At 40.9% G+C, this 17053-nt stretch overlaps 1 protein-coding gene across 4 annotated transcripts in view; it reads right to left on the bottom strand.

Annotated features, from left to right (window-relative positions):
* Window positions 1-2338: 2338 nt before the first annotated feature.
* LOC128688399 (glutamine synthetase) overlaps window positions 2339-17053 on the bottom strand; it is a 28199-nt gene continuing 13484 nt past the window's right edge. The window contains exons 1-3 of one of the 4 annotated variants that reach the window (XM_053776256.2): window positions 12727-12792; window positions 11447-11630; window positions 2339-3447 (exon numbers count right to left, since the gene is read on the bottom strand). In XM_053776256.2, the coding sequence (XP_053632231.1) occupies window positions 2519-3447; window positions 11447-11630; window positions 12727-12777 (1164 nt within the window). In that variant the 5' untranslated portion in view covers window positions 12778-12792 and the 3' untranslated portion in view covers window positions 2339-2518. Of the gene's footprint in view, window positions 3448-11446; window positions 11631-12726; window positions 12793-17053 lie in introns of those variants that run through there. The other 3 variants (XM_053776265.2, XM_053776271.2, XM_053776282.2) reach the window with 3 other exon arrangements.

The following is a 17053-nucleotide window of genomic DNA, read 5'->3' as shown; positions in this document are numbered from 1 at the left end:
TAGCTTGGCCCGTCGATGACCCGTCGAAGTTCCAGATTGGTAACTCTGATGAAAATAAACACAAGGAAATAATATAAAGCAACAGACCAGAAAACGTTTACCCATTGTAAACATGGCCGCTTAACCCTATCATAATAATTCAATCAGATAAAGACTTACTGGCTAATGCAATGAAGGTTCTACCTAAAGTTCACCATTTTCAAAAATCAGTCCAGTCAGTTTCTGAAGCAAGTTACCTAATTTTTTTTAATCAGCTGGCCAACTCCCGCCATAGAAAGGTGACCAGGAAAAAGAAATATACATCTTTATTTTTATTTATTAGCTGCCTTGCCAGAAGTGCGCAGACATCACAGTTTAAATGGCCCTCCATCTCTCCTACAGAGTGCAGATGTTGCACTTTTCACCACCTCCGGTTTCCCAGAATCTCCAAACAAATGTTGCCTTTGCTAACACCCCAATAACACGTCACATTATTCAGACCGCTGGTCTACACTTCCATCTAACACGTTCGCACAAGCTTGTATTTGTTTTAAATAACAAAAAAAGGCACAATGCCGTGACTGGAACGATACACAAATAACCAGCACATAGAAGAGAGGAGCTTACGACGATGTTTCGGTCCGACTTGGACCATTTACGAAGTCACACTGACTTTGTAAATAGTCAAGTCGAACCGAAACGTCGTCGTAAGCTCCTCTCTCCTATGTGCGGGCTATTTGCGTATTGTATTTGTTTTCAGTTTTTCTTCTTCTCTTTTTTAGTAAATGTCTACAGGAGAAGGGGTTACTAGCTCATTGCTCCCGGCATTTTAGTCGCCTCATACGACACGCATGGCTTACGGAGGAAAGATTCTTTTCCACTTCCCCATGGACAATAGAAGAAATAAAGAAGAACAAGAGCTATTTAGAAAAAGGAGAAAAACCTAGATGTATGTATATATATATATGCATGTGCGTGTCTGTGAAGTGTGACCAAAGTGTAAGTAGGAGTAACAAGATATCCCTGTTATCTAGCGTGTTTATGAGACAGAAAAAGAAAACAGCAATCCTACCATCATGCAAAACAGTTACAGGTTTCTGTTTCACAGTCATCTGGCAGGACGGTAGTACTTCCCTGGGTGGTTGCTGTCTACCAACCTACTGGATGAATTTGGTAGGGTGTGCAAAAGAAGAAAATTAAAGGTGAATACAGGAAAGAGTAAGGTTATGAGGATAACAAAAAGATTAGGTGATGAAAGATTGAATATCAGATTGGAGGGAGAGAGTATGGAGGAGGTGAACGTATTCAGATATTTGGGAGTGGACGTGTCAGCAGATGGGTCTATGAAAGATGAGGTGAATCATAGAATTGATGAGGGAAAAAGAGTGAGTGGTGCACTTAGGAGTCTGTGGAGACAAAGAACTTTGTCCTTGGAGGCAAAGAGGGGAATGTATGAGAGTATAGTTTTACCAACGCTCTTATATGGGTGTGAAGCGTGGGTGATGAATGTTGCAGCGAGGAGAAGGCTGGAGGCAGTGGAGATGTCATGTCTGAGGGCAATGTGTGGTGTGAATATAATGCAGAGAATTCGTAGTTTGGAAGTTAGGAGGAGGTGCGGGATTACCAAAACTGTTGTCCAGAGGGCTGAGGAAGGGTTGTTGAGGTGGTTCGGACATGTAGAGAGAATGGAGCGAAACAGAATGACTTCAAGAGTGTATCAGTCTGTAGTGGAAGGAAGGCGGGGTAGGGGTCGGCCTAGGAAGGGTTGGAGGGAGGGGGTAAAGGAGGTTTTGTGTGCGAGGGGCTAGGACTTCCAGCAGGCATGCGTGAGCGTGTTTGATAGGAGTGAATGGAGACAAATGGTTTTTAATACTTGACGTGCTGTTGGAGTGTGAGCAAAGTAACATTTATGAAGGGATTCAGGGAAACCGGCAGGCCGGACTTGAGTCCTGGAGATGGGAAGTACAGTGCCTGCACTCTGAAGGAGGGGTGTTAATGTTGCAGTTTAAAAACTGTAGTGTAAAGCACCCTTCTGGCAAGACAGTGATGGAGTGAATGATGGTGAAAGTTTTTCTTTTTCGGGCCACCCTGCCTTGGTGGGAATCGGCCGGTGTGATAATAAAAAAAAATAATAAAATAAAATAACGATGAGATTAAGACACATGTGCAACATCTGGGTATCTTTACTGTAGACGTTTCGCCATCCAGTGGCTTTATCAATACAAATTCTAGGACATAACTTGAAGACAGTCTACAATAAAGATACCCAGATGTTGCACATGTGTCTTAATCTCATCTTGTCGGTATTATATACCATTCGTATACTAAAATAACGAAGGAATTAATAAAACACAATGGAGAAATGATTTGCTTGCAATATTAATTTAATGATAGCAGAGATATAAATATTAGGTAATGAGATGATTAACACCCATGATTACTTATACAGGTGTAGTGTTAATTAAATAATAGGCTTAACAATTATGCTGAAAAGACAAGCAATGCGCTTCCAGTAGAGAGCATTTTGTGCTCCTGGCCACTAGAAATCATCGAGGCAGATGGTGCGCACAATGATCTCTGAGACAACGTATGGGTCAGCGTTGGAGGACGGTCTACGGTCCTCCAGGTACCCTTTCTTCTCCTCAGCTACCCCTCGAGGAATACGAATGGAGGAGCTTCTGTTGGCCACACCTGCAGAGAAGTCGTGAATGGAAGAGGTTTCGAGACGACCAGTCAAGCGACGCTCGTTGTCTTTACCTCCACGGGGATCGTAAGCTTGGATGTGCTTGGCATGATTCTTGGAAAGATTGTCCACTGCTCTGTTTATCTCCAAAATTCCATTTGTTTCTCGCATCTTTTTTGTGGAGAAGTTGGAGTGCATTCCAGCCCCATTCCATTCTCCAGGGATGGGCTTGGGGTCCAGGGATACCACAACATTAAAGTCTTCAGCGACACGGTGAAGGAGGTATCTGGCCATCCAGAGGTCGTCACCCATAGTGATGCCTTCACAGGGACCCACCTGGAACTCCCATTGTGCTGGCATTACTTCTGCGTTCTCTCCAGAAATGTTGATACCAGCGTACAGACACGCCCTGTAGTGAGCCTCTACCACATCTCTGCCGAAGACTTTGTTGGCTCCTACGCCACAGTAGTAGGGACCCTGAGGGCCCGGGAAGCCATTCTTTGGCCAACCCAAGGGGTGACTATTTATGTCCAGAAGAGTGTACTCCTGTTCCATTCCAAACCACGGCTCTTGGTCTTCTGCTTTCTTCAGAACCTCCAAGCAAGTCATACGATGGTTTGTATTAGTTGGTGTATTATCATATTTGTAGGTATCACACAGCACTAACTTATTATTTCCAAGTCGGAACGGATCCCGATAAATAGCGACTGGATGAAGGTACACGTCGCTGTTGGTACCTTTAGCTTGGCCCGTCGATGACCCGTCGAAGTTCCAGATTGGTAACTCTGATGAAAATAAACACAAGGAAATAATATAAAGCAACAGACCAGAAAACGTTTACCCATTGTAAACATGGCCGCTTAACCCTATCATAATAATTCAATCAGATAAAGACTTACTGGCTAATGCAATGAAGGTTCTACCTAAAGTTCACCATTTTCAAAAATCAGTCCAGTCAGTTTCTGAAGCAAGTTACCTAATTTTTTTTAATCAGCTGGCCAACTCCCGCCATAGAAAGGTGACCAGGAAAAAGAAATATACATCTTTATTTTTATTTATTAGCTGCCTTGCCAGAAGTGCGCAGACATCACAGTTTAAATGGCCCTCCATCTCTCCTACAGAGTGCAGATGTTGCACTTTTCACCACCTCCGGTTTCCCAGAATCTCCAAACAAATGTTGCCTTTGCTAACACCCCAATAACACGTCACATTATTCAGACCGCTGGTCTACACTTCCATCTAACACGTTCGCACAAGCTTGTATTTGTTTTAAATAACAAAAAAAGGCACAATGCCGTGACTGGAACGATACACAAATAACCAGCACATAGAAGAGAGGAGCTTACGACGATGTTTCGGTCCGACTTGGACCATTTACGAAGTCACACTGACTTTGTAAATAGTCAAGTCGAACCGAAACGTCGTCGTAAGCTCCTCTCTCCTATGTGCGGGCTATTTGCGTATTGTATTTGTTTTCAGTTTTTCTTCTTCTCTTTTTTAGTAAATGTCTACAGGAGAAGGGGTTACTAGCTCATTGCTCCCGGCATTTTAGTCGCCTCATACGACACGCATGGCTTACGGAGGAAAGATTCTTTTCCACTTCCCCATGGACAATAGAAGAAATAAAGAAGAACAAGAGCTATTTAGAAAAAGGAGAAAAACCTAGATGTATGTATATATATATATGCATGTGCGTGTCTGTGAAGTGTGACCAAAGTGTAAGTAGGAGTAACAAGATATCCCTGTTATCTAGCGTGTTTATGAGACAGAAAAAGAAAACAGCAATCCTACCATCATGCAAAACAGTTACAGGTTTCTGTTTCACAGTCATCTGGCAGGACGGTAGTACTTCCCTGGGTGGTTGCTGTCTACCAACCTACTGGATGAATTTGGTAGGGTGTGCAAAAGAAGAAAATTAAAGGTGAATACAGGAAAGAGTAAGGTTATGAGGATAACAAAAAGATTAGGTGATGAAAGATTGAATATCAGATTGGAGGGAGAGAGTATGGAGGAGGTGAATGTATTCAGATATTTGGGAGTGGACGTGTCAGCGGATGGGTCTATGAAAGATGAGGTGAATCATAGAATTGATGAGGGGAAAAGAGTGAGTGGTGCACTTAGGAATCTGTGGAGACAAAGAACTTTGTCCTTGGAGGCAAAGAGGGGAATGTATGAGAGTATAGTTTTACCAACTCTCTTATATGGGTGTGAAGCATGGGTGATGAATGTTGCAGCGAGGAGAAGGCTGGAGGCAGTGGAGATGTCATGTCTGAGGGCAATGTGTGGTGTGAATATAATGCAGAGAATTCGTAGTTTGGAAGTTAGGAGGAGGTGCGGGATTACCAAAACTGTTGTCCAGAGGGCTGAGGAAGGGTTGTTGAGGTGGTTCGGACATGTAGAGAGAATGGAGCGAAACAGAATGACTTCAAGAGTGTATCAGTCTGTAGTGGAAGGAAGGCGGGGTAGGGGTCGGCCAAGGAAAGGTTGGCAATATAAACACAAATGCAGTATAATGTGATCCTTTATTGACTACGTTTCGCCCACACAGTGGGCTTTTTCAAGTCACAAACAGAACTACCTGGGGTGGAAGGAAAGCGAGTATTTATAGTCCGGACTATAAATACTCGCTTTCCTTCCACCCCAGGTAGTTCTGTTTGTGACTTGAAAAAGCCCACTGTGTGGGCGAAACGTAGTCAATAAAGGATCACATTATACTGCATTTGTGTTTATATTGCCATTGTGTCGGTATTTTATACCATTTATTTCCAAGGAAAGGTTGGAGGGAGGGGGTAAAGGAGGTTTTGTGTGCGAGGGGCTTGGACTTCCAGCAGGCATGCGTGAGCGTGTTTGATAGGAGTGAATGGAGACAAATGGTTTTTAATACTTGACGTGCTGTTGGAGTGTGAGCAAAGTAACACTTATGAAGGGATTCAGGGAAACCGGCAGGCGGACTTGAGTCTTGGAGATGGGAAGTACAGTGCCTGCACTCTGAAGGAGGGGTGTTAATGTTGCAGTTTAAAAACTGTAGTGTAAAGCACCCTTCTGGCAAGACAGTGATGGAGTGAATGATGATGAAAGTTTTTCTTTTTCGGGCCACCCTGCCTTGGTGGGAATCGGCCAGTGTGATAATAAATAAAAAAAAAATTTGTTTTCAGATACTCTATCAGGTTCGGCTGTAGGTCAGTCTTACCTGACACTAAGGAGGCTAGTTCGCAGTCATTGTGCTCAGTTTATTGTTAAAAGAGCTTCTTGACGGGACTTTTTTTGTGTAGTTTAAAAAAAGGTATACGAGTGAGAGTAGTTGGGTGTAAGACCTGCCTAGCATGGGCCATTAGGCCGACTGCAGTACTTCTTTATTATTATGTTCACAAACAAGGCGTTGTCACCCCTCAGTGTTGCAAAGTTTGTGAGTTTTAATTCCTTCAAAATTCCCTTGATATTGGAATTAAAAAGTAAAATTCCGTACCTTGATGCAGTGCCTCGGTTAGTTCTACACCCGAGAGGAAGCGAGTCATTAATAATTGTAGTTTAGTTTGCAATCCATAAATTGTTATTTTATTGCGAATTTGGTAAAGTTCATTTAGATTTGTAAAGTTAGTTAAGAAGGCTAATTCAAGTTGGAAACCAAATATTATGTAATTTACTCTTCGGGACACTAATGAGCAATTAATTTATTGCTCTGATATAAGCTCTATGATCCATACCGGTTTAGATCTTGTTTTCGAATGTAATAATAATAATAATAATAATAATAATAATAATAATAATAATAATAATAATAATAATAATAATAATAATAATAATGCTAAGATTAACGTAACCTCTCATTTTAAAATTAAAAGCGTTTTCCCAGCACTTAATCAACCAATCAGCAGCCGGGTGATTGATCCTCCACTTCTTCTACTAAATGATCCACACGAGCATTCCTATTTTTATATTGTTGAAGTATATCCGTTTTTTTGGTAGTACCACACAACGAGACCAAGTTGTTCCGTTTGTAAATAATGAGACGCTTGTGCAACACTTGTATTTCTTGATTGTGGAAACACTTCACCAGCTTTATCAATCCAACACAAATACCCAAGTCCTGCAGAAGTGTCTCATCCGTCCACTTGTTCTGTTTGTGTTGAGAAGTCGCTATGAGCTGTGAGACTCTTCAAAGAGGGAGGGAGGGTGGGGGGCGAAAGGTACTTGATTGAAGAAACTGTTGTTACTGTTTCTTTCATCAATCGTGAGTATATCATATTCGCAGGGCACTGTGAAACCCCTACGAATTTAGCGTATCCCCATGATTGTAATAAATAAATGTATAACTATAATGTGAATTGTAAAGACAAAGATAAGCAACTGATAGAAAACCACAACTTAACCAGACAGTACCGGGGTATCAGCGCTCCACCTCACAGGCAGAGTTTGCTTTGGGTGACTTTTTATCGTCTATTTTCAAACCTTTGAGAAATTATTTAGAATAGCAGCCAACTAGGTAAGACACACGGATGCACTGATCATGACATTTATTATGGAACCGTTTCGCTACGGGATCGAAGAAGCCACTTGTGGCGAAACATCTTGATCTGTGCATAAATATTCTTTACCTAAAGCTTGATGGTATCACCATACCAGTTCAACCAAAGACAAAAGTCGCATTTCTCAACGATATTATCTGGTGTTTGAGGTGTATATTTAAGTGAACTAGCCGTTGTGTCACTGATGTAAGAACTGCAGCTGCAACTCCTGTAATGATGGTATTTCCAATACAATCTTTAATCTCAAGCTCACGTGGCCTAATTAGACTACCAACACATGAAACGTTAGGATACTTTAATGAGGGTGTGTTTCACCCAGCATAGGCTTCATCAATCCAATTCGTCCCTGGTGTGTTTCGCACACCAGGGACGAATTGTCAGTATAATATTCCTTTTCTGATACTGTCGTCTGGTTTCGTCATCAGTTTAACAGTTGTTGTTTTTTTCCAGCCACGGTATTGTAAGACGCTGTGTGACTTCGTATTTGAATTCTTGTCACTTTATCAAACATTGTTTGCTGCTTAAGCTGGTTTTACATTCTTTTAAAATATTCCTGAATCTCCATAACAGCTATTTGTCTTCGTATATATTGACATTGCTTAAGTAGTCATGTCCTTGTCAGCATAAGCTGTCTTCACCATTGGCATACGACAAATGAGATAGGAAAGTTTTTGCAGTGGATTGGTATGTTCTTAAAATAAGTATTAATGTCTATAGTTCATTTACCTTCAGGAACATTAGAGAGGCGGCAGTTTTGCCACCTGGTGCGTTGGTGGTGTTGGTGGGTGACTTATTATTGGCAGCCACCTAGCAGTTTAGCTGATAATCTTATTAATGGTCTTGCAGCAGCAGAGCAGTGGCAGTGCTGGCATTGTTGTTCTGCAGCCATTTCAATTTACCTTTGTTGGGGGAGGGGGTAGCTTGTAATGCGTAGTCATGTTCCTGTTAGCAGGTGGTGACTGACGCTGTTCACCTACTTGATACCATCATCTTGATGCATAACTAAGAGTTTATCTTGTTGTTCTAACAGGGTTTTGGGTCAGTTTTTTTAGTGTACCCTAAGCTGATGATTGGTATGGGGAAGTGTCTGCTTTATCCCTCCAGGTAGTCTGGCAACATCTTTCAGTCTAGTTTCCTTGGCTACACATGTAGATTAATGTGGTTCCATGAAGATTCTCAAGATAGAGGTGACAAGTTATACCCAGGCCTGTGGTTCAGTGTATCTGAGTGACTGGAGAGGAACGCTAAAGTACGTTTAAATAACAAATAACTGTTTATTCTGATGTAAAATATGAGTTGGTTCTAGCCGGAGTGTCACTAACTCGGTTCGCAGTACTAAGTAGTGCTTCCATCCACTACACAGTATTGTGATGGACTTCAGCTGCTACACGCTTGTCTGGATTTACTAAACTATCATTAAGATACACTACACTGTTGAGGCCTTCAGTTTAGGACACGTTCGTTTATGCGTGGCATTTCAGACTGGCAGTGGAGTTCCCTTTTCCAGCAGTTATCGCCTAGGTAGAGGTGCATCGTAGCATCACCCAAGGTTCTCTGCTAGTATTGTAGAGAAACAAAACAAAATGCAAAGATAACTGTGACTATTATTTGCCAGAGAGAGAGATTTTATCGGAATTGTGGTGTCTATCCGAGGGTCGTATGAGAAACACCAGTGACGCAATTGATGTGTAACGCAGCTCTTACCGTAAGACGTAAATGACTAGTCATTTACGGCTAGTCAGACAGCCGGGCCGAAGCATGACAAAAATTGTTCTCTACGATTGTAAACATTACAAGAAATTAAGGCCAATGGAGTTTATTGTATTGAAAGGGGTACAGCGAGGGGCGATATAATTGAAGTGTGCAAAATGGTGAAAGGAATAATAAACGAGGCTACAAGTAAGCGGCTGGAAGAGTTAAATGAAGATACTATTCATAACAACGAATTGAAATTAGATTAATTTAGTTTCACTGCATAAATTTAAGTAAATACTTAATTTGAAGGATTTAAAAACTAGGTTAGATGCACATATTTTAATAGTTGGGTATGAATTGCACCTACCTGGAGTAGGTAGGTCCTATATTAGTTAATATATAAATAACGCGGATTTGGCTATAGCAACAAAACATTGAAGAAACTACACTGTTAGTTATAATAAACTATTTTGAAAGTAGTTAGACTACCACGATTGGAATAGTTCACAACTTACACTTGGAGAGGAAACTATAGATGGCGTTTAGGTCTGTCCTGACTATTATCAGGTCACAGCTGTTGAAAATTAATATTGGTCTAAGACTGACCCAACCGTCATCTAGTTTCGTCTCCAAAGAATATGTTAATTGTGAACTGACGACGTATAGGAAGAAACGATTTCCATAAATTTTAAACAAAAAATACTATTTTTTGATGCTCTTTGTGAAGTTAGTCATCACAAATTAGCCGAAATCGTGCTTAAGTAGACTTCATAACAATGTGTTAAGCTCGTCTATGTTACCCTCACCGGTTACAGCCTTACAGATGTTTAGAGATTCTAAGACATTTTCCATCAGATATAAAAAATATGTGTCCGAATCATTCTTTACATAAATTGTAAATATGAGATCTGCCATGAAGAGTGAATTCAACGAGTTATGTTCCTTCAAGAAACTTGCTAAATTACTGTTTATGAAAGGTTATTCTCTATCAACGAGTTACCCTGAGGCTAGCTCAGCTTTATTTCTGTTTTTGACGTTTCTAATGATGACTGCATATGTAGAGCGTTTTTTCTCAAAACTTTGAATAATGAAAAGTCATTTGTGAAGCCTACATAAACTGGCACTTCTCTCAGTTGCAAAAGCTATCTCTACTCACTCGAAATCATTGATCAGTTTGCAGAAATGAAAGCAAGGATTTTTTTAAGAGCAGTTTTCTCATACAGTATTATGCCATTTTACTTTAGGGTTACACTCAGGTCATCTCGCCTAGGCTTGTCGGCAAACAAAAATTTGAAGGTTTGGGCACTGGGTAAGTATTAACGGAATAAAATACCAACAGGTTGTTAGGTAAGACATATGTGCAGCAGATAGGTATCTTTATTTCGAAAAGTTTCGCCTACACAGTAGGCGAAATATATATATATATATATATATATATATATATATATATATATATATATATATATATATATATATATATATATATATATATATATACCTATATATATATACCTATTTCATAAATTTTGGATATGAAATAGGTAATGATTTAAAATACCCAAGAAATGTAATTGATAAATCTTTTAAAGTTGCTAGAAATAGTGATAAATTAGACACATGTGCAACTCTTGGGTATCTTTATTGAGGAAACGTTTCGCCACACAGTGGCTTCATCAGTCCATACAAAGGAGAATCTTGAAGAACAGGAGGAGAATGAGGTAATCAGTCCCTCAACCTTGAGTCGATGTGGTCAGTCCATCAATCTATTCAAGATTGATGGACTGACCACATCGACTCAAGGTTGAGGGACTGATTACCTCATTCTCCTCCTGTTCTTCAAGATTCTCCTTTGTATGGACTGATGAAGCCACTGTGTGGCGAAACGTTTCCTCAATAAAGATACCCAGGAGTTGCACATGTGTCTAATTTATCAACATGTCGGTTCTCTGAACCATTCATCTACAAAATATAATTGAATCTTGTTTCATAAAAAGCAGTTTTGACAATAATATGAATATTTCCTTTGGTTTATATAAATTAGATCCATTTATAATTAATAGAATTTGGGAAGAATTTAATAATACACTGGACAAATAATTTTTAAATTTTCTTGGGTAGAATAGTTTGTGGGTGAGTTGTGCAAAGGACCTATCCAAGTTGGGTCGGCGCGCGTCAGGTGTTTAACCGTTGTGGGATCTGATAGTGAGGTGCTGGCCAGACCCCTTATATAGCTTCCTTGGATGCTTTACTTTCAATAGTTCCTTGATAATGTGAGTAGTCACGAAAGCGCTTGGAATTTCTCTCTATTCTTTCAGAGTGGTTGTTTTGCATATTCTGAAATCACCTGTTTACTGTGATCTTATTGCATATATATATATATATATATATATATATATATATATATATATATATATATATATATATATATATATATATATATATATATATATATATATATATATATATTATATTTCAGTACTCGACTGAAGAAGCCTACTGTGTAGGCGAAACGTTTCGAAATAAAGATACCTAACTGTTGCATATGTAACTAGAGAAGCCTTACCACTAGGGTCTTTGGGCACGAAGTCGAGTGTCCTGGTCTTGGAGCGGAGGTTCTCGCCTGTACCGTCCACCCACACGTACATCACTTGGCACTTGTCATCAGGCATAGGCAGCTTCATATAGCGGTCCATCACCGTCTTGTTGGTGGTGCCAGCGCTCAGTGAGCTTTCCATGTTTCCTCTCTGCTGAGGTAATACTGTGTCGTTATTACAACTATGACATTTTATTAATTAATAGTATCTTCAGCGAAAACATATACTGTTGAACTTATATACAAAATACCACATAGATTATGTTATCTATTACCCCAAAAAAATCTATATAGGCTTTCTCAAGGCTACAGGAAAATTGTTATGAATGTTTTACAGTGGTTCCTTGATGCTAGTGAAGAGCTTTTGATCCTAAGAATTAGAGTTACCCTTCTTCCACATCGCTACTTGAGTTAAATGACCCACACAGGTTTAGTGTTTTGCATAACGTATAATATGCTGATTTTCAGACACTTGTCTAATTCCATAGTTTACCTGGAGTCTCTTCCGGAGGTCACCGCCCCCACGGCCCGGTCCAAGACCAGGCCTTCTGGTTGCTGGCCTGATAGATCAGGGTGTTAGTACCCGCCGCCCATAGTCCAACCTATACACCAAAACCCGACTTATCAGGAACTGTTTTGAGGAATCTATTGAGGTCCTTCTCGAACACAGCTAAGAGGGTTTGCTAGTAATTCCTCTTTTGCATGAAGGGAAGGTGTTGAGTCGTAATCACCTAACACTTATTGAGCTCTTTCATGTGCTTGTCGCCCTCGTTGGCTACTCAGCCAGTTTCACTGTAGCTGAAATATTTCATATATTTTCGGTCGGTTCAAGATTGATACTTTGATGCTAGTGAAAAGATTTTGACACAAGGAATTAAAACTACCCTCCTCTTTCTAGGTTCAAGCCTGATTACTCTCAACCTTCCTATTTCCCGGGCGCTGTATAACCCTGACGCGTTTAGCGCTTCCTCGTGAATATAATATTAATTTGGTTGCCTATTCTTTGCAACTTATCCAGTTCGTCCCTTTACTCTAACTCAGGTAGAGTGATTGAAGTGCGGTCGTCTACCTTGTCCCTACCTGACCAGACCTCCCCTCTGCTCCGTCCTTGATGGTTTTTTTTGTCAGCTGTGTTGTGAAGTCTGGACCTGTCGCAGAGTCTCCTCTCCCTCTTGTCACCCCTCCAAAAACGCCACTAACTTCACAACCACCTTGCTTGTTTATTCTTTACGGGGGAAGGGGTGTAATACCTGACACGGATCTTGATAGCAAGAGGACCCGATCAGATGTGCTGACACCATGGCGGGTGCATTACAAGATGGTGTGTCTGGCGACACGTGAAGTTGGACTAGCCGATGGTTCAACGGTGGTTCAGTAGTGACGTCGTTCCCAGTTAGTTAATTCATGATGAGTATCACCTGACGTAGGTCTTTATCAGGTGAGGATCCGGTAAATGACTTCAATGTCATGGGGGTTCGATAACGTGGATGGGGTAAAAACACTCACGTAGGCTGGTTAGTACGTATAATTATAACGGAAAGTATGGGTAGCACCATCAGCCGCCCTGCCTCTCTGCTCTCTATCTTCAGACTGACCGCTGAGTGCCTCGGAGGGTAGCGGCATTCAAAACATGCTAGGTCAGCTGAACAATGAATAACAAGTGATTCACACAGACGGTTGGTAGTGAGTCATACTACTGGTAACTGGTTACTGGTACTACTGGGAACTGATTCTACTGAGATCAAGAGTTTCCTGAAGATTTTGTAGTGATGTTTGATTAGTTGTGGCTTTGATATCACAAGATCACCTCACACGAACTTAAATATGGTGTGCCCTCAGTCGGCGGTGGTGATGGCGTCCCTCTATGACGTAGTAGAGGCACTCGTCTGCACTATTAGTCGGAAGCCGTTCAATCGGCTCTAATGCACAGCACTCCTAACAAGAATCTTAGTCCTGTCTTTGTTACTGTTAATTCTTGCCTTCTCTCTTACCTTCAGAACACACGTGGCTTGACCTGACCTTGGCCTTCTCACAACTTCTGACCTATCGTCTGAATTTTTTCCTCATCTCCTAACCCGTTCTTTGGAGCTTTTGTCACCTGACTATTTTTTTAGGCTTTCTCATTACCTTTTCACCTAATCACGTGGTGATAACTGATGGACCAAAACGTCGTCTAAATTTTCCTCTACAAACTGTGGTTTAATCGCGAGTCAGTTTATTACCTCAAGTGAAATGTAAATAATTTCCCTTAAGGATGCCTTTTTTTCTATTACCTTTTTCCACCAACTCTGCTCATTTTCTTACTTTTCGAAACGCTTTGTTTTCTATATTTCTCTTTGATTAAATAAACTGACTCTTTAAAATATGTTCATAATAGTTATCGGTTGTGTGAAAGACAGTTTACCTGTTATCAGTTGTGGCGAGAAGCAGCCTCTACAAGGATCTTGTAAACTGATACAAACATGTAATGTATACCACGAAGATTTTGTAAACCGTACGAAATATGATTTATACCACGAGGATCTTGTAAACTGTACCAAACATATGATTTATACCACGAGGATCTTGTAAACTGTACCAAACATATGATTTATACCACGAGGATCTTGTAAACTGTACCAAACATATGATTTATACCACGAGGATCTTATAAACTGTACCAAACATATGATTTATACCACGAGGATCTTGTAAACTGTACCAAACATATGATTTATACCACGAGGATCTTGTAAACTGTACCAACCATGATTTGTACCACGAGAATCTTGTAATCTGTACCAGACATATGGTTTATACCACGAAGATCTTGTAAACTGTACCAGTCAGGTCGGGCAAGGTTTCGTAACTTATGAAAAAAAAAAACCGCTTAACTTAGGGGCTCGCTCCAAGGGCGACCCCCTAACTGGCGAGGCCCCAGTTAAGAAGCGCTCGTAAACTGAACCAAAAATATACTACAATGGCTTCCCAGTGCTTGTCTAAATGGATAGGCCACGCAAAAGTCACGTGTTAGTGCCCTTGCTTGTGGTGGTAACAATCCCAGCTGGCGAGGCTACTGGGAGGAGCAACTTTCTGCTGGTGGTGGTAACATACCCAGCTCGCGAGGCTACTGGGAGGAGCAGCTCACCCCAGCAATGATGGAGACAGACAGACTAGCTAGTTGGAGAATGTCAAGGTTGTGCAACGGGAGAGGCAGTGATGTCCTTGTACGAGCAAGTTCACCACTAAAAGTCTCATTAATGAAAAAAGGAGTTTGCGGTGGTGGTGGTTTATTCGTCAAGAAACAGCACAGTGCCTACAAACACGGGTCTCTTTGAAATAATAACGAGATAGGTGGTTAAGCATTCATTAGCTTACCAGAAATGAAGTTTCACACCTCGTCTTAGATGACGATATCCTGAATACAATTACAAATTTAATTATTAGTTTTTGTTAACTGGGTTAAAAATTAATTTAAAAATTGAATAGATTTTTTTACATAATTTTTAATGACATATTAAACACTTGTATAATTTTTAATTATTTACATTTTACATCATACTGAATCATTTATGAAAAGGAAGTGCCTAGCATGGGTCAGTAGTACGAGCTGCCTAGCATGGGTCACTAGTGCGAAAGTAGATATTAGGAGCTACCTAGCATGGGTCACTAGTGCGAAAGTAGATGGTAGGAGCTGCCTAGCATGGGTCACTAGTGCGAAAGTAGATGGTAGGAGCTGCCTAGCATGGTCACTAGTGCGAAAGTAGATGGTAGGAGCTGCCTAGCATGGGCCAGTAGTGCAGCAATAGATGGTATGAGCTGCCTAGCATGGGTCAGTAGTGCAACAATAGATGGTACGAGCTGCCTAGCATGGGTCAGTAGTGCAACAATAGATGGTACGAGCTGCCTAGCATGGGTCAGTAGTGCAACAATAGATGGTACGAGCTGCCTAACATGGGTCAGTAGTGCAACAATAGATGGTATGAGCTCCCTAGCATGGGTCAGTAGTGCAACAGTAGATGGTATGAGCTCCCTAGCATGGGTCAGTAGTGCAACAGTAGATGGTATGAGCTCCCTAGCATGGGTCAGTAGTGGTGCAACAATAGATGGTATGAGCTGCCTAGCATGGGTCAGTAGTGCAACAATAGATGGTATGAGCTCCCTAGCATGGGTCAGTAGTGTAACAATAGATGGTATGAGCTGCCTAGCATGGGTCAGTAGTGCAACAATAGATGGTATGAGCTGCCTAGCATGGGTCAGTACACAAGAACACAAGAAAGGAACACCGCAGCAGGCCCACTGGCCCACACGAGGCAGGTCCAAGTCTCCCACCGGCCCAAGCCAATGCCCCAACCTAGTCAGGTCAGGTCACATTCACTTAAGGAAGGAACACAGCAACTGGCCTAGTAGCACAAGCTAGTCAGGTCCAACTCACACCCACCCACACCCACTCATGTATTTATCTAACCTATTTTTAAAACTACACAACGTTTTAGCCTCTATAACTGTACTCGGGAGTTTGTTCCACTCATCCACAACTCTATTACCAAACCAGTGCTTTCCTATATCCTTCCTGAATCTGATTTTTTCCAACTTAAAACCATTGCTACGAATCCTGTCTAGGTTAGATGCTTTCAGCACGTTATTTACATCCCCTTTATTTATTCCCGTCTTCCATTTATACACCTCAATCATATCTCCCCTAATTCTACGCCTTTCTAGAGAGTGCAGATTCAGGGCCCTCAGTCTATCCTCATAGGGAAGATTTCTGAAACATGGGCTCAACTTTGTCATCCTCCTTTGTATGCTTTCCAGAGCATTTATATCCATTCTGTAATACGGTGACCAAAACTGTGCAGCATAATCTAAATGAGGCCTAACCAAGGATATATAGAGTTGAAGAATAACCTGAGGACTCCTATTATTTATGCTTCTTGATATGAAGCCAAGGATTCTGTTAGCTTTATTGCGAGCACTTATGCACTGTTGTCTTGGTCTCAGATTACTGCTAACCAGAACTCCTAAATCTTTTTCGCAATCCGTAATATTAAGATCTACATTATTTAGTTTATATGTGGCATGGTTATTTTCCTGTCCAACATATAGAACTTTGCATTTGTCTATATTAAACTGCATCTGCCATTTCTCCGACCACTGCATCAGTCTATTCAAATCTTCCTGGAGTGCTCTAATGTCCTCGTCAGAATGAATTCGACTGCTTATTTTGGTGTCATCGGCAAACTTGCTTATGTCGCTCTTTATGCCCTCATCTATGTCGTCTATGTAGATTGTGAATAACAAGGGGCCCAACACTGAGTGCAACAATAGATTGTATGAGCTCCCTAGCATGGGTCAGTAGTGCAACAATAGATGGTATGAGCTCCCTAGCATGGGTCAGTAGTGCAACAATAGATGGTATGAGCTCTAGCATGGTTCAGTAGTGCAACAATAGATGGTATGAGAAAATTGACGATATGTAGATGATCAAGACACAAAAGTAGTGATTAGAAATTTCATTCAGAGCTTAACAGAACCCCGGAGACATTGCTAGAAAATACCGGAGATAGTGGAAAAAATGTCGAAGATATTAGTCAAAAA

The sequence above is a fragment of the Cherax quadricarinatus genome, chromosome 1 (assembly GCF_038502225.1).
Source record: "Cherax quadricarinatus isolate ZL_2023a chromosome 1, ASM3850222v1, whole genome shotgun sequence".
Classification (NCBI taxonomy): Eukaryota; Metazoa; Arthropoda; class Malacostraca; order Decapoda; family Parastacidae; genus Cherax; species Cherax quadricarinatus.
The sequence above is the reverse complement of the archived record's forward strand: the minus strand, read 5'-3'. Positions and strand labels throughout refer to the sequence as shown.